The sequence below is a fragment of the Leucopleurus acutus genome (genome assembly GCF_964270905.1).
Source record: "Leucopleurus acutus genome assembly, chromosome: 8".
Taxonomy (NCBI): Eukaryota; Metazoa; Chordata; class Mammalia; order Artiodactyla; family Delphinidae; genus Leucopleurus; species Leucopleurus acutus.
Window position 1 is genome coordinate 64,807,713 of NC_139151.1, and position 21,309 is coordinate 64,829,021.

At 49.2% G+C, this 21,309-nt stretch overlaps 1 protein-coding gene across 1 annotated transcript in view; it reads right to left on the bottom strand.

Annotated features, from left to right (window-relative positions):
- Positions 1-21,309, bottom strand: part of IRAG1 (inositol 1,4,5-triphosphate receptor associated 1) — a gene marked incomplete at both ends in the record, with an annotated part of 116,332 nt that overhangs the window by 60,163 nt on the left and 34,860 nt on the right. Inside the window, 1 exon segment of the mRNA XM_082844754.1 lies at positions 14,521-14,678. Within this exon segment, the coding sequence (XP_082700880.1) occupies positions 14,521-14,678 (158 nt within the window).

Below are 21,309 nucleotides of genomic sequence, written 5' to 3' on the forward strand. Positions count from 1 at the left end.
TGTATAGGATATACAATAAGATCCATGAAGATGCATATCAACCTGTGTTTTCCTACACCTAAGTGTACTGGGGGTAAAAATAGGACCAGTTAACAGTAACACACAGTATCTCTCTGGTTCTTCTGCCACATGCTATTGTGGTATTTCCATCTCAGAATTGTTCCCAGCTATGTCTGGAAGACTCTCCAGAGGTCCTGTCATATGACCCTTCATCATTTGCCTTCTCCTCTGCCCTGCCCCCTTACTGGTGGGTACAGCCCGGGCCCTCTGTGAATGCCCTACTCTCCCTGCCAAAGTCCTGTCTCCCTGGGCTCCCGAGCATGTCACACCACCTGCACTATTGGTGTGGCCTCCTGAATCTTCAGAGCAGCAGGTGCCCATGGCCACTGTCTCTGGAGGTCGTGTCCTTCTGGAGTCCCTGGGCATTAAGTGCTCTTACCTCTACTGGCCCCACTGAAGCCATGGCCTGGGGCCTGCCCTCGCAGAGCCAGGCTGAGCTGTGTTCTTGAGCCCTTGGTATGCAGGTGTTGGTTCCTTGCGAGGTGAGGAGGAGGCTCTCTCTCCTTTTCACATCATTCTTTGTTGTCAAGTGGGTGCTGTACAGTACCATCTGGACTTCTCAAATCCCACAACTTTTAGTGAAACCAGCTCTTCCCATTGTCATTTGCATCTCTTCCCTCCCTTGGCCTCAAACATAAGGCCGGGTGAGCTGGAGAAGAGTCTCTGAGTCTAGCCAGGGAACGCTGGACCCCTGTGTTCCAGGACCTTTCAGCAGGAGGGAGCTGCAGTGATGGGAGGAGGGGGAAGCCCTCAGAATCCTCGAGCACATGGAAGGGCAGGGACTTTGGCTGGGTAGGAGGAACAGGAAGCAGCACTGCCTTTTGGAAGAATCACACTGCACTCAAATTTCTGCTCATTATCTGCTAGCTGTGTGTCCTTGGGCAAGTTATCTAACCACTCTATGCCCCATGATCATAAAATCTAACTCACAAGGTTGATGTGAAGATTAAAAATAATGTTGACCCAGCACCTGGCACATGACTCATGTTTTCAATAAATGGTAATATTACTGTCAGATTACTTTTCTCTCTCTCATTCGACAAACACAGTTTAGTTATCCATCATGTGCCAGGGGCAGTTTGAGATACAAAGACCCTCAAGAGCTCACAGCCAAGCAAGAGAAGTAATTAATACTTATAATAAGTATAAGGTGATAAGGAATGAAGCACATTCTGTGAAAGCTCAAAGAAAAGGAAAGAAAACTCTCTCAGGAGGGGAGCTGGAGAAGACTCTCAAGAGAAGGGGACATTTGAGCTAGGTCTTGAGGGATGAATAGGAGCTTGCAAGACAAAGATATTAGGGGAGAGGTTTTTGGGCAAAGGGAACAGCATAAGTAAAAGGCATAACTGGGCATTAGGGATTCACAATGTACCTAGAGCATAGACTATAGAGTATGTGAAATAGGAGGGCCCAGGGATGGGGGCTGCCATATTGTGATTTATAAGAAATGTATATATTTGGTCATTCAGATGACAAAAATATATTCCTCATAAATATTTGGTCTTCATCCACAGTTCCTGGCTTACAGCTCCCCAAACACTTGGAACTTCCTGAGTGATAAAAGCTTGGGGAAACATCTTTTGTTATAATATTTGGTCTCTTGTCCTCAGTTCCTGAAAATGCTTCAGAGAATTGCTTGACATGTTAGAATGAGGTCCAAGAAACTAATTTTGGGGCAAAATATGAAACCAGAATAAGAGGTTGAGTCAGCTTTTGAAAGACCTTGGTTGCTACTCCAGTGAGTTTGGTCTTTGTGGTTTTGGAGATGGGGAACACTGAGGATTAGGCCTGGGAATAACTTGACTGCCCAAAGAGAAAACAGAAATGTTGACAGCAGATCCATCCATGGGTCCCCGTGATTCCCACTGGTTGAGTTGCTGGAAGAGGCCCTGTTACTGAGCACCATTCTGCCCCATAGGAATTTTGAGGAGCTCCCTAGTAAACTGGAGCCGTGTCACTCTCCAATTGGATATGCACGGTTGGAGAAGGTAGAGTGACAGGGAGTCAGCATGATGCTTGTGGCTGAAGCCAGGACTGGCCAACCTGTCCTCATGACCCCAGAGCTCCAGTCCCTCCAAGAACGCAGATATACATCTTTCTGTCAAAGACTCCTCCTGGAAGAGACACTCAGGAAGGTTCCCCCAAAGCAACAACTCCTTCTGTGGATAGTTTCACCCTGATGGGCTGGTGATGAGCTAGTCACCTGCTTCGTCCTCTTGTTGCACTGTCCCTCAGTTCCCATCACTATAAAGTAGTCAATGGCCTGCGGTCTCAGAAGATGTTTGTGTGAATAAAATGAAGTGATGAATGTGTATGCCCTTTTATAACTGTCATCTGATCTACAAATACCCATTAATCATGGTTATCACTCAAATGAACAGCAGCTCCACTCAGTTCTCCCCACCTTTTGTCCACCAGCCTTCACTGGTGGAAGACTAGCAAGCAGCAGAGGGGCTGGCGCCTTCCAAGGGGCCAGGAGGGAAGCAGAGGATCTTGGGTCATGGTGTGGGGCCTGAGGACACACAGTGGAACAGCACCCATGGGAGCTGCTGAGGTCAGGAAAGGGGAAGCAGAGTGTCAAAATGGCAGGTGATGATGGAGCTGGGGCAGGCAGGGCCCAGGCAGTGCCAAGCTAAATGGGAGAGCCAGTGAAGTGGAAGGAATGTGGTGCAGGGGGAAGGTATTTCTCCTGGGTAGATTCTCTGGGGAGCAGAAAGGGCTGAAGTTTTCCCAGAGGCTTCTGTTCACCTCACTAAAAGGGTTTCTTGCTAACATGGCCTCTTGGATTTCAGTTAGAGAATTAGCATCCTCTGAATCCTATCCTCTGAGCTCAGAGGTGCAAATTGGAGACCTGGGAGCCTGTTTGCTGTGAGTAGCATTTACAAGTTTTTATATTAGTTACCAACATTTCATAATTAGAAGAATTCCCATAAAGGTCTGGATTTCCTGCTTTTCCTAAAAAACCAGGAGATCAAGCCATCTTGGTTCCACAGTTCTGCCGAGTAACCCTTGGTTGGAGTCAGCTCACGCTGGCTTGTTTCAGTCATTCTCACTCCCTGCCTGGCCCCAAAAGCATCTGAGTTACTGCTCCTATGACCCATGATTCTTAGCCTGTCTTGGTTTTCTGGAGCGCAGGAGGTTTGTGCTTAAAGCCTCCTCCACCCACGTCATCTTTTTTTATTCAAACCACTTTATTAAGGTGTGATTGACATATTTCATGTACACAACTTGATGAGTTTAGAGATAAGTATATACTGTGAAACCCTCACCACAATCCCTATCCATCACTTCCAAAATTTCCTCCTGCCTGAGGATAAGAACACTTATAAGATCTACCCTTGTAGCAAATATTTGGGTATACAGTGCAGTAGCGTTAATTCTGGGCACTCTGCTGTACAATAGATCTCTAGAAGTTATTCGTGGCCGTGTAACTTCCACAACATCCTGACGGAACTTCTTTCCATATGGCCTCATGGGTGACTGTTACCATGGCAATGCCAATCAAAACACTGACTATGCCTATAGTATGTGTGGGGTTCCTTCCCTGGGTGGAATTTATTTCTACAGTGAAAATTTGGCCTCTGAAAATCACCTTTTCCATGTTCATCACATTTAGAGAATTTTTTTCGTGTATGAATCCTCTGGTAAACAAGAAGAAATGCACTCTGGCTGAAATATCATTTTCCCATTTGTTCTATCATATGGTTTCTGACATCCCTTGGAGGGGCTTTTACAAATTCCCAGCATGCACTGGTGATGATGGGCTAGGTCTACATAAGGGGGCAGAAGGAGCCAAACATTAATCTCTGCATGTTGTATTCTAGAAATAAAATGGTGGTGGTGCTGCTCGGGTTATACCATATACCCATTTCCAAGAGTCTCATATATTCCAGCTGCTAAGTAAGTAGAATGCAGTTTACTTATTTTTGTTGACACACTACCTATTTCCCAAAGCAATGTGAAGTCACCAACAATAAACTATAAGACATAAGAAGATGAAACTATAAAAAGGAGGGAACAATTTGATAAATACAGACATCCCTAGCAGACAAAGAAAAATATATGCTTCTTCTAGCATCCATGGTTTGACCCGGAAGTTAAACTATTTGATCTGAAAGCCAATGAAGCTGTGATCCATGTGGGCGAGTCTCTGAGAGAGTCTGCCTTAGAGAATCGTTCAGCAGATAAAAAGCAAATGTTTTCTGGGATAAATTGGGAGATTGGGATAAATTGGGAGATTGGGATTGATATATATACACTACTAAATATAAAAGTTAACGAATAAGGACCTACTGTATAGCACAGGGAACTCTACTCAGTACACTGTAATGGCCTATATGGGAAAAGAATCTAAAAAAGAGTGGATATATGTATATGTACAACTGACTCACTTTGCTGTACACCAGAAACTAACACAACATTGTAAGTCAACTATACTCCAATAAAAATTATTTTTAAAAAAAGAGAGAGAGAGAGAAGTCCACTCTTCATTCTCACCTCTAAGGAGAACAAATCTTAACTCCCACCCTCCCCTCTCCTCTCCCCTTTGACCCTTCACTTGCTTACCCGCCGCCCCAGTCTCCTCTCTCTCTCTTTCTTCCTCCCTCTCTCCCTCTCTCCTTCCCTCCCCACCTTCTTCCCTCCCTCCCCCCTCGGCTTATTCCTCCAGCTTCATTAAATTCTTTCTTGTGCACATTGTCTTACCCTTGCTTTTTATGATTGACACAAAGGTTTTCAAAAGTCTTAGAGTCTAAGAGAGGGGGCCAGCCTGTAAACATTTGCACATTACTATGCTTTGTTCTGTGCATTCACACAGCGAACGTTTCTTGAATGCCTACCGCTTGCTGTGGTCTATGCTAGGGCCTGGAGGCAAAGGTGAACTAGGCAGCCTCTGAAAGGCATCCCAGTTAGCACAGTGTGATGGGGAGTGGGGTGAAAGTACCCTCCTCCTCACCCCTACCCCATCCCAGGTGGCGCCCGGGCCTGATGCCCTTAATGCTGACACTGTGAGGTAATGGTCTACAAGGCACTTGAGGAGCTGCTTTCTGGTAGGAGTTTTCTCTGCCTCCTGGTGAAAGGTCACTTGCAGCAAAGCTCTCCTGAGGTGATTGTCACGCATGGGGCTGCAGGCACCCTCAGTCAGAGGAAGGTCAGGAGCAGAGGTCCCCACACAGAAAGGCAGACACAAGCCATGGTGGCAAGCGCCAAGCATGTAACCATGGACGCACGCAGTCTGAAGCTGCTTAAAAATCAGGAGACACAAAGCAATCAGGGAGAAATCCTCTAATACACTGATGGAATGTCCTGGAATATCCTCACTCTCTCCTTCCAATGTGTGCAAACTACATGGTAATAAAATCAAATTGTTCTCTCCCTAATCAGCTCACAGAAAGCTCTGGGCAACTTCTAATGTTCTGCAAAACTGATTTTGTGGGGAACATTCAGTCTTGTGCTGGCTGGGTTTCACTTTCGCAGGTACTAGAGAGAGAGTAATCAGGAGAGTGTGGGAAGATTCCAGTGGCCCTCTGGGTGAACTCTGCCAGGTTTTAATGCAGTGTAAATACCCATCCCTGCTCCCACTCTGAACCGCTGAAACAGAAGGCAGGACCTCAAGAAAGCTTGTGGGTCAGAGGGTTCAAACAGAGTTCGCCAGGCAAGTTCCTGGCTTCCGGACTTCAAGGGCGTCAGGCTCCGGAGCCACACTAATTCATCATACAGCTTTTCGCATTAGCTGTGTGACCTCGGGCAAGTGACCTCACCTCTCTGTGCCTCAGTTACCTCATCTGTAAAATGACTATCTCACAGGGTAGTTACAAGAATTCCACAGATTGGTGTAGAAACAGGATTGCCAGACAAAATACAGGATATCCAGTTATATCTGAGCTTCAAATAAACAACAAATAATTTTTCTAGTATAAGTATATCCCAAATAGTGCATGGACGTAACTGTATTTTCATTTGCTAAATCTGGCAGCTCCAGATGGAAAGCTCGTGGAAGGGTACCTGGCAGCTAGTAAATGCTCAATGAGTGTCAGATGTTATATTCTGTTATTGGTAACTTTGGGGCTAAATTAATGACTTTGGAATTTGGTTTTGAGGAGATTGTTGTTCTGTGTTTTGTGTCTGAACAACCTTTTGGAGTTAAATTAGGAGGGCCTTACCCTTCTGGTCGCAGAGTCACAGAGCATCTTCCCCTGGGGCATCTGGCCACACAAGCCCAAGTAATCAATGACCCAGGGAAGCCCACCTCCAAGGCCACCTTCACCTGGCTCCACTCCCTCTCTCACCATCTGCATCTCAGACAAAGTAGAGATGCCTTTTACATATAGCAGAGGCAAAGACACAAACATGGATAGAAGGAAGTGACATTTACTCAGACCTACTGCATGTGGGGCTCTGTCCCAGACACTTCCCGTGTGTTTTCTCATAATCCTCCTAGCAACTCTGTGAATGAATCTCAGGGCACCCATGAACAACTTGGGGTGATGATACCTCCTGACCTCACAGAATTGTGCAGAGGAAGTGAGAAGATGAAAGCAAGAGCCCTGAGCATGGAATTAGGGAATTAATACATTTCTTTTCTCTCCCCTCTTTTCCCACTTCAATCCCCACTTTACCAACAAAAAGACAGACATATTATGTCCAGGGCTGCACAGCTGGTAAATAGGGGAGGAGACCAACACCAGGCCTGTTGGCCTTCCTGTTACACACACTGCCCTTACAAGTCGTCTCCAGGTCTTGGGTCTCACTTCCCCTGGTTCCTGGTGTTCTGCAGGCCTCTGACACGCCTCTCTTATTCTTCCCAGCTGCACCCTCCCTCATGAGCCCCTTCCTCCAGGAAGCCCTCCAGGCTGAACACACAGCTAGAGGAAAGACAGCAGGGGTACCCCTCTCACCTTCCAGGGGCCCAGCCTTCCCAGGGATCCATTCCCCTTCCCTGGAGTCAGCTGAGCACTGCGGGAGCTGGGCCATCTCCCGGAAAGCTCACCCTTTAATAAGCCAGCAGGTCACATTTTGTTCTCCTTAAATAAACCTTATAGAAACATTTAGATGTTTATTTCACTCATAAATTCCCAGGAATGCACAACAGTTTCCTAACTGCCTGGGTGCAGGGATAAATATAGGCCAGTGGTACAGACGGGAATATGAGCTTCCTTTCCCCAATGTCATGTGACTAGGCCTGGCTCGGAAGCTCTGGGCAAGAGACCAGCCCCAGTCCAGGCAGGAGTGGGGAGTTTAGCTCCTGCGCTTGGATGCTGGCAGACAGCCTGGAAGAGGACTGTGCAGGAAGGCACAGTGGGGTGGTGAAGTCGGGAGGTCCACACTGGAGTCTCACCTGGGTGACCTCAGGCAAGTCACTTAACTTCTCTGAGTTTCAAGTTCTCAAACATTATGTGGAGCTAATAATCCCCCTTTTCCAGGCTAGTTTTAAGGGTGACAATGACAGTGAGGATGGTGACAGAGGGTGGGCCCTGTTGCAGCTGTATCCCCAGGTCCCTCTCTCACAGCCCGGAGGGCAAACAGGGACTGCCTCTGGATAGGGGGCCCTGGCCGCAAAGAGGACTTAGCACTCTCGTGATAGGATAAAAGGACTCTCTGCGGACTTGTGAAACAAATGATTATTCCAACAGCGAGTGCTAAGAGCATGGGAGAGAGCAGAAGTGCCTCTGCTGAGCTCGGCTGGACCTGGGGCTCCTCCCTGCCAAGCGCTGAGGACCAGATCCCGGTTTCCTGAAGGCTCCCAGCGCCCACTGTGTGGATCTCCCCATGCACCCATGGCCTGCCCTGCCTCCGTGGACCCTCCTTCCTGCCATTGTCCAGTCACTTCCTAGCAGTCAGGGGTCAACACCCCCCGCCTGAGATTATCCTGCCTTCTTCATCACTGTTTTTACTCTCATGTCACAGACTTCAGGAGTGCAACAGTGCACACAGTGTCTATTATAGCCTTACTCTGTGGGGTAGGGGGGTATCACTCAGCCAGCCAGCCATTCATCCATCATCTTCTATCCTCTCCTCCTCCCTCCTGTCCATCTCCTCCTCCTTTAATTCTAGGCATTTAATCAACCATACAGCCAGTTATCCACACAACCATCCATCCATCCATCCCTCCCTCCCTCTCTCCCTTCCTCCCTCCCTCCCTCCATCCATCCCTCCCTCCCTCCCTCCCTCCCTCCATCCATCTCTCCCTCCCTCGCTAAGTTCCTACCACACACTAGAGCTTATGCTGAGGGTTGGAGACACACACATAGCCCCTGACCCTAAGTAGCTGGCATGCAATCTGACAGGGGACTCAGAGAGACAAAAAATGACAAGCTACTCCATTGCTCACAATAGGAAGCAAGGACAAATAATTGTAATGTACGTTCCTGACCATCTGTAATAACAACCAGCATTTCCAAAGCACTTTCTGCTCTGTCCTAGGCACTTCTACAGCTACTATCTCATAGCTCTTACTCTCTGACCAGAACCACTAGAAGCCATCCTGGTGGAACAGTCCTCTTGACCCTTTCCAAGCTTCTTTTCCATAGAGGATGAGACATCAAGCACCTGCCTCCCATACCTGGGGCTTCTGGTGTCCAGGACACTGGTTTTACTGCCCGGTGGAGCCAGGGAAGGAGACAAAGGTGGCGGGAACAGCTCAGCAGAAATGGGTTTGGATCTCCACTCAACCACGACACAACCATATGACCTTCGACAATTACACAACCTCCCAAAGACTCAGTTTCTTCTTCTATAAAATAGAGATAATAATAATATCTACCTTGGGAGATGAGACCACATAGCAGGTGCCCAATAGATGTCTCCAATATTTTGTACATCAGACTCTAATGCTTTACTGATAATTTACTTGAAGATATTTCATTGAAGATCTGAATGGAGGCTGTTTTTGCAAAGGGTGGGATGAGATAAGTATGAATTCAAAATCCTCAAGTGGAGTATTCAAGGTTCTGCCCAGTTTCTAGGGATTAGAGTGTACTTCCTTGCCTCAGTTTTCTACCCGGAAAATGGGATAATAATCATACCAACCTCTTAGTGTTGTTGTATGTAAAGTGCTGAGAGCAGTGCCTGTCACATAGGAAGCACGGTATGAGGGCTCTCACTGGGTTAGTCGGGAGGGGGCAGGCTTTTACTGTAACACAGGGGTGTGAAGCCCAGGCCATTTCCACTCTGCCACATAGCTTATATCTCATGTTCCTATGGAATGGAAGCATTTGTTGCACCTTCCGGAACTCCCTGGTTGCTTGGGGAACACTGCTTGGAACCCTTCTTAAAGGACAGCCGTGCAGGATGATGGTGGTAAGACTGAATGGGTCTCTTACTACGCTAAGCAGGAAGAGAGTTCCAGGTTTGTTATGGTAGCAGCTACCATGCTCTCCAGTTCTGGGCCAAAACAAGGGGAGACCACACAGCTTCGTGGTCAGAGCTTCTAAGAGCTCCACAAACGGATCCCTTCCTTTTAGGGCCGCATGCAGAGGGTTGCTTCTCCAAAAAACACTCCAACCTCATTTTTAGTTAACTAACATTTAGGGATAGGGGTTGGGTTGAGAGTAGGGATGCCACTGGTTAGTTGAGCACTGCAGTGATCTTGTCAACCAGACGCTGCTGTATATGAGGGTTAAGCATCAATTTCTGTCTAGAGGATCTGAACGTGCAGTACCAAGTAGGTGCTCAGGGAGGCCTGGGGTGAGAGTAACAGGTGTTTGTGGCCTGAAGCAGGAACAGCACAGTGGCCTGGGTTTCTAGGGGTCAGTACCCATCCAACTGGGCTGTTTCATCATCCAACTGAAGGAGAATGAGGAAGGGGGTTGCACACGATGGGGCAGGGGCAGCTTGGGTTTTGGGCAAGATGTGTGACATGGAGCTTCGTCCCCTGGCTGCACGGGCTCACACACCTGAGAGGATGGTAGGCAGAAGGCATTTGGTGAGACCCAGGGCCACAAGCTGTGGTGCTTCGGGGTTTATGTGGTGGTGAGTTCTGCAGGGCCCAGGCTGGCCCTCTCAGACAAGTGGTTTTGGGAGCAGAGGACAGTATTCTCTTGGTCCAGGCACCTCTCACAGAGGCCCCAGAGCAGGGCAGAGACTAAGAGTGTTGGCTCTGGGGCCAGGCTGCCTGGGTTCAAATCCTGGGCCTGTCACTTACGAGCTGTGTGACATTGGAGGAAGGTACTTAACTTCTCTGTGCGTCAGTCTCCTCAGCTATGAAATGGGGCTGATGATACCTACCTCATAAGGTGGCTTGGAAGTTAAATGAGTTAATAGTGTAGTACCTGTTGGCACGAGGTTAGCTATTATTAGTGGTTTTTGCGGATAATGGAGAACAGGGTGAGGGGATGGTCAGGGAGTGGTGGTCAGAGGGATGCTGGAGCAGATGATGTGAAGGATGTGAGGTCAGCTTATGAGCTAGCACTGACCTGTCCCTGGGGGCTTCCTGAAACCCTTGGAGGAGGATGGGGGGTTTTCCAGGTGGAAGTGAGAGCCAGTGAAAATTGGGCTCTTATAGCTAATAAGAACTTCCCCACACCTTCAGGTTTGTAAGGCCCCTCTGAGGAGGCCATGTGGTCCCAGTGAGTGGAGTTTCTGATATGGCTGCTGGCCACAGGCCTGGAAACAGTTGGTGTCCTGGTCACACTGTCCCTGGGGCCTGGGGCCAAGTTTGGTGCCCCACGGTGAGGCAGAGGCAGGCTGGTATGTGTGCAGGGGAGGGGTGGGAGGACGCTCTGAAGGCTGTCATGGCAGCAAAGTCTGGAGGAACCAGAGGCAGAGAGGCTCTGGGAAGATGCAAAAACTGCCGTCCTGCATCTGTGGGTCTTCACCCCACAACAGGCCATTGTGAGGGCAGAACTGAGGGAGAGTCAGGCTCCAGCTGGACCAGGAAACAGAGCTGCCAACCACAGCACAGACCCACCCCAGGGGACTCTGGTTCAGCCGGTCTAGGTCGGCAGAGGAATCTGGGGTTAACAAGCTCCCAGGTGACTTACACTATGCAGAATTTTGCCTGCCTTTGGAGGAAGGGACTTCCTGTGACCTGAGATCCCTTCTAGCTCTGATGGCCTGTCATTCTGGGATCCCCTAAGGTCCTAGGCTTCTGTCCTGACAGCTTCTATTCCTGCAAGAACCTCTTGGCTACAAGCTCATCCCGTTAAGCTCCTCCCTGTTCAAGGGCCAACCCAGGAAACACTGCTCAGGATGCAGTCTCACACAGTGCATTGTCAGGAGGCTTTATTTCTTTGTGGGTTTTGATTACAGCTTCTGATTAGGGTCCTAAAGGGTCTGCCTTTCTGTCTGCGTCTGTCTGTGTGAGTCTGTGTGTGTGTGAAAGTGTGTTTAGCATCCATGTGTGTGTGCGTGTGTGTGTATGCAAGTGTACGTGCAGAAAGAAAAACAGGATCTAGGCCTACAGCTTTTGTGTTTTTGTGTGAGAAGGCCTCAGCTAGTGCTCGTGTCAGTGATGGGAAATGAGGGCTGGGGCCTGAGGAACCAGAAGTAGGGCTGGACCCCGGGGAGCCGTAAAGTCAGAAGGATGCTCTGTTCTTTGCCTGCTTCACAGAGTGGGAATTCACACAGTACTGGGAGTTCCAGCCAGCCCTCCTGGCCAACCCTGCTTCTATGGCCTCTGCTGCTCCCAGGGACTCAGGCTTCAGCCCCCGGAGGCTCTGGCCCAACTCACAAGGCCTGACCCTCCCCTGAGGCTGTGGCTGCCCAAGAAGCCCAATGTGGGTCATCTGATAGGTGCAGTAGAGGGAGATCCCCTTCACTGATGATGCCCGTGGGCTTCTGGAGAACTCAGGGGGGCCCAGTGCCTGTCAGTCGGGGCAGAGAATAAAATAATACTGAATCTGATGTGGCCTTCAGTCTGGGGTCTAACCTGCCCCAGCCCCATGGTCCCTCAGGCCAAAGAAGGTCCTCAAGGGTTGGGCTGAACAGACAAGAGTCCAGGAGGCAGCCACTAACACCTGCCCGGGGAAGAGACGAGGAACCAGAGGCACAGTAATGTTAACAGACTCAGCATCACGTCTCTTGACCAGGATGTGGAGGAGCTGTGACTTGAGCCCAGCGTGGTCTCACTCCAGAGTTCACATTCTTAAATCCTGTGCTAATGGCCCTCCCTCATAGGATCTGGGCATCCTGGCTCCAGCTCACTTGAGTTCCTCGTGGGTCCTTCTCCTGCTGGATGTTGGCAATGCAGAGGCTATTGGGACCTGCAAACAGTCTCTTTATTATCTTGTCTTCCTTGAGCATTTGAAGGACCTTCAGAGACCATGAGGGTCCATGGTCTATAGTATAGAAGTCTGGTCCTGGTTCAAGGTCACAGGGAAAGTGAGCTTGTGGGGGCCCAGAATCTGGAGTTTCTGCTGCTCAGCTAGGGGTCTCTAACCCTCAGCTGTGTGGTGAGCTCATGGGGCTCTCCCCCTGCTTGGCCAGCCCTAGAAACTCACCCTCACCTCTGCCCCAGTGAAGCTGCACCTACATGTGGTTTGAAGCCATGATGGTCAGAAAGGCCAGCGGGCTTTTGTGCTGTCTGGTTTTGTGTTTCTTGAGGAGAAGGTTTGAAGTGTCTTTTAATTAGAGAGGTTTGGAACCAAAAGGAGCTGAACTCATTGTAAAAGGATCTCTTCACTGAGGGTGGAGTTCCATCTTTGCCCATCTTTCATTTATTTATTTTTTAGGAACACTTATATTCTTGGGGAGTAGGCCATGGCAGCTGTTTGGGGGAGTTGCCCAGGATTCGGGAGCTGGATTTTGCATCAGAGTCCGGCTTAAGGGCACTATCATTGTGAGTAAAGTGGAAGGGGTCAGGGATGACCACAGCAAGAAGTGGTCCAGGGCTGGGAGGTGGGGATGCTAAGGGGACAGAACCTGGGAAAGTTGTGACCTGAGGATAGGGAGCCGTGACGTTTGAATCCGGATGTATTTTACTCTGTGTTGGCCTTCCCTTCTTTAAACTCCAAGTTTTCAGTAGACTAGGAAATTTTTTTGTCGGTTAAACCTTACAGTCCACTGTTGGCAACACTTTGGGGGAACGGTCCACACGTGGTAAGGAACAGCAGCTGCAGGAAGGGGGCAATAGCAGAGCACACAGTTCGGGGAACTAGATAGCACACAGTTCGGGGAACTAGATGTCATCCGTGGAGGAGCAGAGGAACAGCTCAGAGCCACTGAAAGCAACTGGCAAGCAGCACCTACCATAGCCCAGGACATTTCTGGGAGCGGGGCTCAATAAAGACCTGAGCTGGTGCCTGCAGCCAAAGGCATGGGGGCTTGGCTCGCTGTTGTTTCGAAATTCAAGGGCTCTCCAAGGCTGCCAAGTTCTGCAACATCTCAATCCCATGAGCTCGGGATGTGGGGATACAAGAGGCCATTCTTTTCTAAGTGTTTATTATCTTAGTTCCCACAGTTATGATGTGTAAAGAAAACAAATGTCATCATAACATGAAACTATTCACTAAGAATCTGCCCACTTGTCAAATTAATGCTCACTCGTACAAGCTTCCCTCACTTAACAAGTGTCTATCCCTCTGGCTCAGGGCAGTTTGGAGAAGTGTCAGATACAACAGGATGATATAAGTTCAGTGCAAACCAACTGCAAAGTTCACGAAGTTCACAAAACCATGTCTGAGAACTTCACGTACAAGGTCTTAGACCAATGAGCAGCAGATGTAGCCGGACCAGTTAACGAATGGAGTCAGAATTGTGAGGATGATGGCAAGATGGGTTCTTCATGAGGGAATGATTTGAATATTGAGGGATTGAAAGAGGTAATTAGGAAAATGAATGAACCCTTTAAATATTAAACAAACAATCTCTTAATGAAGGTGCTATAAAGTAAAATGTGAAGGTTGTGATAACACATGAAAAGCTCATTTTGTTGGCATAAAAAATATACCAATACCAAAGTCAACGCACTTGATTAAGATTCTTTGTTCATTCTAAAAATTAGCGTATAAGCTATATTTTGTAATATGTACAGCTAAAAATAACTTGTCTTCACCATTTCATTTGTACAATACAACCTCAATGAGCCCCTTTAATTCACTTTCATCATTTCCTTTTTTATAATAAAATCTCACTGAAACCCTTTTTCACTATTTACTGAGAAATTTTGACCTTCATTTCAAGTGGATTCACTTTAAGTGACCTGGTGCTTGTGCCCACGACCCTGATACATGAGGCCTTCCATGCTGACGGTCCTCCTCCGAGCCTCTCTCCATCCTAGGAGGGTGGTGTGACTTCCCGGGGGGCCTCAGTCAGACACAGCCTACAAGGTAGCACTCTCAGGATGTGTGGGGACCTTGGTCAATTCAAACGACCTTTGGGTATGTATTCCGCGGCGTGGAAGCCGCACACCTTCCCCAGGCCCACTGCAGCCTGCACAGGCTGTCAGCAAACCATGTGGCCTCAGCCCAGGGCGCTTGGCGTGGCCCGGGCCGGGCGGGCTGCAGGCAGGGGGGAGGCACTTACTTGGCCGGCCGGGCTCTGGGCTGCCTGCGGCTCTCCAGGGGGCTCCTCGTCCTCGGGAATGTGGGGCATGGCAGCCTCCTGGTGGGAGTGGCTGCGCGTGCCCGGAACCTCCGCTGCGTCAGCCCCAAAGATGCTCCAGGAGGCCTGGGCTCCACAGGCTGAGGAGACGCCAAAAGGACAAGTCAAATCCACTCCCATCCCTGACCCATGCTGGGTCCCGTTTCCAGGTGCCACAAGCCGCGGAGAGAGCCTGCTTGAGTTTGCATCAACAAGGGCTAAAGTAGGCGAGCAGAGGGCGTTTGGAATTGCATTTCCTCCTGCTCCCTGGCTCTGTTTACAAAGTCAGAGGTGACCCAGAGATTTTGCATCTAATTTGGGCCATACAGTAAACACAGCGATCCCAGAAGGGAGAAGAGTGCTTCGAACTCCTCAAAGCCATAGCCAATGGAGGACACTCCATTGGGAGCCAGACTTGGATTTGTCAAACATGTGTTGAGCAGCTACTGGGTGCCAGGCACCATCCTAGGAGTGTTACCGACATCACCTAAATTAATCCTCACGATGACCTCTGATGCAGGCATTACTATTCACATTTTATAGATGAGAGAACTGCTTCAGAGAGTAGAAGTCACTTGCCCAAATCATACAAAGAATGAAGCATTTGAATCCAGATCTTCCTGATTTGGAGGCCACTATACCACACAGCCTTGCTTGGCCAGGTGGGGGAGCAGGAAAGGATGGTGTCTCCCAACTTCCTGCCCCATGGCTCACCTCATGCCCTTCAGCAGCTCTTCTAACCCTCAGTACAGGGCTCTCTCACTTGAGGACAGCTCTCATTGGACCTGTCAGGCCTGCTAAAGTCATCAGTCTGGAGGCTCAGCCAGGGTGAGTCTCCTGTGCCTTGTGCAGTGCTTGCCCTCAGCAACCTTGGGTTGCTTCCCCAAAGCTACACTTAACCCTCCCCATAGGGTAAGGCCTGGCCGGGGTTGACTCCAGTCAGCATAATCTCATCCATCTTGCCTCAGTGACTGGCTCAGGGATGGACAATGGGTCCAGCCTAAGCCAATGAGCATGTGGCAATGCTCTGGGACCCAGATGCTTTCTCTTGCTCTGGGTGGTAGAGTGTGCAGATGTGAGACCTGGTGCTGCAGACGCCATTTTCCTTCCACGAGGAAGGTCAGACTGAGGAGAAATCTGACACACCCAGAGGAGAGCAGACCCAGGAGATCTGCAGAGAAACGGAGCTGGAGCCCTGATCAAAGCTCACCTGCAGCTGAAACTCTTTCTGAACTAGCCAGTTACAGAAACAATTAAGTCTCTTACTGTTTAAGTCAGTTTGAACTGGGTTTACTTGTAACTACTAACTTGTAACTACTTGTACTAACTTGTAACTACTAACAACTGTTACTTGTAAGTACTAACTGCGCTTTCACACTTTCATGTTTCTTGCCAGTCAAGAGGTGTAGGACCAAAATCTCTCCAATAAACCTGAGCCAATGGGTCTGGCTCCTCTGCTTCCTCTTAGAAAAGGGGGCCAGTCATGTCAGGTCTCCATCTGGAGAGGCAGGAGAGCAGAAATAGTAGATAGAGCACAGGCTTTGGAACCAGATACCTAGATCTGAGTCTTCACTCTGCCACTCACTGGCTGTGTAGCCTTGAACCTTTGCTTCACCTCTAAGCCTTGGTTTCCTCGTCAGGGGAACAGAGATAAGAATGCCTCCCAGGTGGGACTGTCCCTAGGATGAAAAGAGACAGAGCACCCAGCATGGAGTAGGTGCTCACAGAGGCTATCTGCATGCTGTTCTGCAGCCCAGAAGGTCCAGGGGGCTCTGCCTGGGCTCTTCCCACCCCTAAACTCCTTTAGGTCCCCTACCCTAGGGGGATGGATGACACCTCCAGGGACCCGAAAAACCAACAACCGGCCTGGTTCTGCAACTTCAGAGGTTCCTTGAAGAAGCTGCTCTGGGAGACAGCAGATGAAAGGCACCAGAGGTAGATGTTGTCCTCAGACCCTGCCCTCGGCTGCAGTCAGGGGGCTGCTGGGACACACACAGGGCAAACGGAGGACATTGCCATTTACTGAGTATCCACTATACCCTGGGTCCTATGCAAGATGCTGTCTGCTGGAGGCTACAGGAGGAGAAGCCAGGAAGCCCTGCCATCGCCCAGGACACCAGGTGTTCTTCCTGTACCACAGAAATGGCTTGCGAAGGCCCTGGAGCCAGAGTGCTGTGGTGCAGCTCAGATGTGGCATCAGTCACAGCTCTGACAGATGCCCCCAGCTAACACACACCTCTTGACTGAGCTCCCTGAGGCAGGCAAGGGGTCTTATTGATCACGGATACCCAGAAGGTTCATCCAGAAATGCTTATTGACTTGTATTTAAAGTACTGGAGAACTTTAGCCCCTGAGTTTTAGTCATTGTGACCACCATCTTGGCTTCTGTCATTCTCTGCGGTGGACAGGGAGCCCTATTCAGCTCTGAAACAGTTGGGGTGACCCCTGCTGGTCGGCTCAAGAAATCTCATTTCAAGAAGATGATCTGTGAGCAGAGTCATTCATTCCTTCACCACCAACACTCACACCTACTCTACCATAAGGATGATGAAAATGTGGTCTTGGCCCTCAAGGAACACGGAGTCCAATGGTGGGAGGAAGTTGGAAAACAAGATTAGGAGGTAAACACTTTGGAAGTGAGAAGCTGCAGGATCCCAGAAAAGCGTCCCTAACTCCAGAAATTGGGACGAGTGGAATACAGTTTTAGGGAAGAGTCCACGCTAGAATGGTGTTTAGACTGAATCATGAACACTGAAATGCTGACTGAATTTCTCTGAACAGAATAGCTGGAGGCCTAGTGGAGGAGGTGAGACAGGACGGTGGGTCATGGCCAAGAGGACAGATTTAACCTGGCTCTTGGGGATGAGAGCTCTGGGGCCAGGGCATGCTGTGCCTCCCAGCTCAGGTTGTTTCTGTATAAGTAAACTCAGCATCGGGTTTGCCCAAAGGTGAGCTCTGTGACTGATTACTATCACCTTGACTTGGATGTCAGCTGCAGTGACAACAGTGGTGCTGGGCAAAGCATATGGTAGCAGAGTTTGAGGGTAGCAAAAGAATACCCACAAACCCCAATTCTACCAGAAAAGTGCACTACACATCCAAAGAAAACTCTTAAAATGATGTGTGATGTGTGTGCAGGTCTCCAGGCTGTCTTTTTTTTTTTTTAATACTGTTTTATTTTATTTTTATTTATTTATTTTATTTATTTACTTTTGGCTGCATTGGGTTTTCGTTGCTGCACGTGGGCTTTCTCCAGTTGCGGCAAGCGGGGACTACTCTTCGTTGTGGTGTGTGTGCTTCTCATTGTGGTGGCTTCTCCTCTTGTGGAGCACGGGCTTTAGATGCGCGAGCTTCAGTAGTTGTGGCACGAGGGCTCAGTAGTTGTGGCTCGCGGGCTCTAGAGCACAGGCTCAGTAGTTGTGGCACACGGGCTTAGTTGCTCCACGGCATGTGGGATCTTCCCGGACCAGGGCTCAAACCCATGTCCCCTGCATTGGCAGGTGGATTCTTAACCTCTGCACCACCAGGGAAGTCCATCCAGGCTGTCTTAATAGGAGTATGGTTTCCAAAACAGGGAAGCTGACAGTTCTACTTTTCTTTTATGTCTTAATCTACATGAAGTGTATTGTGCTCTGCACGCTAAGAGGGATTCAGATGATCTGGGGCATGTTCAAAAGAGGGGAAGCAGGGGCTTCCCTGGTGGCGCAGTGGTTGAGAGTCCGCCTGTCGATGCAGGGGACACGGGTTCGTGTCCCAGTCCGGGAAGATCCCACATGCCGCGGAGCGGCTGGGCCTGTGAGCCATAGCCACTGTGCCTGAGTGTCCAGAGGCTGTGCTCCTCAACGGGAGAGGCCACAACAGTGAGAGGCCAGCATACTGCCAAAAAAAAAGGGGAAGCAGGACAAGAATTTGTGTTTAAAGAACTAAAGACCTTTAGCCTGGAAAAGAGAAGGTACAGGAAGAAATAAAACCTCTTTGCAGATATTTGAAAGCCATTCATGTAATTCTATTGTCCCCGAAGGGTAGATGCATGGCCAATGACTGAAAGGTGAGATCAAGGCAAGGGAAAACTTTCTAGTGGTTGGAACCATCGGAAAATGAAATGGGCTACTCTTTAAGGTAATGAGCTCCCCATTCCTGGGAGAGTTTCATCAAAGGCTGGGGCAAGGGTCATAGGATTCCTAACCCACTTCAGGGGCCTTTTCCAACCCTGGGAGTCCCTGAAATCCTGATCTCCTCCTAATCACAAAAAACCACAGATTTGAGGGCCCCATCCCATAGGATTCTAGGACCATGGAATTCCAAAGTTGCATCAGAAATACCTCCACTTCCTTTCCTTCACCTCCTGCTCTTCAAGAAAGACCTTAAGTCAGTCCCTGGGTCAGAAAGCAAAGTAAAACAGAAACGAATTAAGTCAGACAAGCACTAAGAGGTGTCAGCTGCTGCAGGATAAAGCAGAGTGGAGGCTGGCTGAGGTCCCACCCTTGACAGGATGGAACCCCAAGCCCCTCAGGGGGAGCCCCAGCAGCCCCATCCTCCCAGGCCATTTCCACGCTGTTCCTGCCCCATCGCTTTCTCTCCCATCCATTATTGTAAACTCGCTGCTTAAAATAGCAAGGTAAAAGCAGAGTCCCTCCCCCAGGGTGACATCTGGGTTCCTCTGGAGCTCGTGGGCACGTGGACCTCGCATCCATCACAGCAAAGTTTAGAATATAGTCTCCAGGAAGTGGTGATCTAGAGCAACGATCCAAAAAAGGAGAAAATATTTAGTGATGTTTGGTCTCTGAGCCGCTCCTTCTTTAACCCATTTTCAGGGCCCTTCTTGCTGCCTCTCCAGCTTGGTCAGCAAAGGGTTAGGTGGGTCATTGCCAAGAGCCATCAGCCCTTTGGACTCTACTCTTTCTGCCCCCAGCCAGTGCTTAACTATACAGCTCGGCCTATTTTACAGGAAGGAAAACTGAGGTGCAGAGAAGTGAAGCAACTTGACTGGTCCAGCTACCTTTGCTCCTGGCACAAATTATCAAAGCCTCTGCTGGAATAACTATCCAATGATTTGTGTCACCGAAAAGGCCAAAAGCCTCTAAACCACATTTAAATATTTTTATCTGCTCCTGGTTATTCATTAAAAAAAGCAAACTAATATACTTTTATTCCTTTTTATTCATCAGATATTTCTAGGTTGCCTACTGAATATCGGACACTATGCGAGGTGCATTTCAGATGCTATCTTGTTTATTATTTCCATTTTATATATTAAGGAACTAAGGATCAGAGAGCTGCAACAACTTGCTCAAGACCACACAGCTAATAAGTGGCAGGCCAAGGATTATAACCCAGGCTAGTTTGATTCAAGGCCCCTCATCTCTCCCCTCTTCTACTCCGTCCCCTCCACCAGGAGGTCTGCTAGTGTGTAGCAGCTGAACGCCACATGGGTTCTCGCCGTCCTGCAGGGGAGAGTTGCAGTGTGCATTCCCAGAGGGGATAAGATAGTGGTGGGGCAGGGGAGAGGAAGCAGCAGGTTGTGAGGCTAGGGGTTTTACAGGGACAAAAGAGCGGGCCCACTGTCAGGGGCTGCATGGTCCTCACTATGTAGGGTGGCGAGCGCACCCACTCATCCATCCATCAGTCTGTGGGTCCATGTGTTCAACCACTCAACTTCTTAGTCTTCTATTTATACAACTGTCCATTAGTTTGTCCATCCTACCTTTCACCCCAGAAAGGCCCACACTTGTTAGTGAGTAGCAGAGACTCTGCCCCTGGGAATAGCTGCTGTAGGACCCTGTGGGCTGTGGGGAGAGGGCAGGAGGGGGCTGTTCTGACAGAGCAGCCGTAAAGCACAGGCATGCCCATCCACAACTGGCAGAATACCTCCATCCTGCCCATCTCAGTCATGGGAGGGGGGTGGCTTCCTGTGGGGCTGCCTACGTGCCAGCAGGCACAGGGGCCAACATTAAGAGTCATGATTTCTCAAGGGCCTTTACATCCCCTTTGGTGCTCTCAGCAAGCCTTGAGGTGGATAGTGTAAGTACTATTATTCTTAACATTATGATTAGTCTCATCTTACAGATGAGGAAACAGAGGCTCAAAGACTTGCCCTAAGTCGCATCACCCATGAGTGGCAGTGCTGGAAGTCAACCACAGTCTGACTCCCCAGCTCCCTGCAGGGCCAAGTCCACTAGCTCATGGGTGGCATTCTTGGTAAGCAGTGGCCTCTTACAGTGGCCCCTGGGATGCCTCTCCCAGAGCCTTGTGACCAGTCCAGAAGAGACCAAACCCTGCTCTGAAACCACAGTGTCCCAGGAGCACAGCCTGCAAACTGAGTGGCTCTCACGTTCCCTCTGTTAAGCTTTGGGTGTCGGAAGAGCCAGAGGCCCTTCTGGGAAATAATGAGTTAACCTAGACTCCACTGACCTTTCTGGAGTGACTCAGAATTCTCAGAAGGGAGGGTGTTTTTTTTGTTCTTCCAGCTTTGAATTTTTGCTTTCATTTTAGCAGCACAAAGAATTTGAAAGAGATTAAGTTGCTATTAATACCACTGGTCTATCTCTAGATGAAGAATTCGATGGAGGGAATTGTTTGGGGTGGCTGCACACACATCTCTCTCAGTCCCTCTGCAAACTCAGAGGATGACAAGGAGGCCACTGGAGAAGGGCCAGTCCTACCCCTGCTCCCATCCGACAAGCCCAGACAGGGGCAGGGACTTGACCAAAGTCACACCTGTGAGTGAGAAGC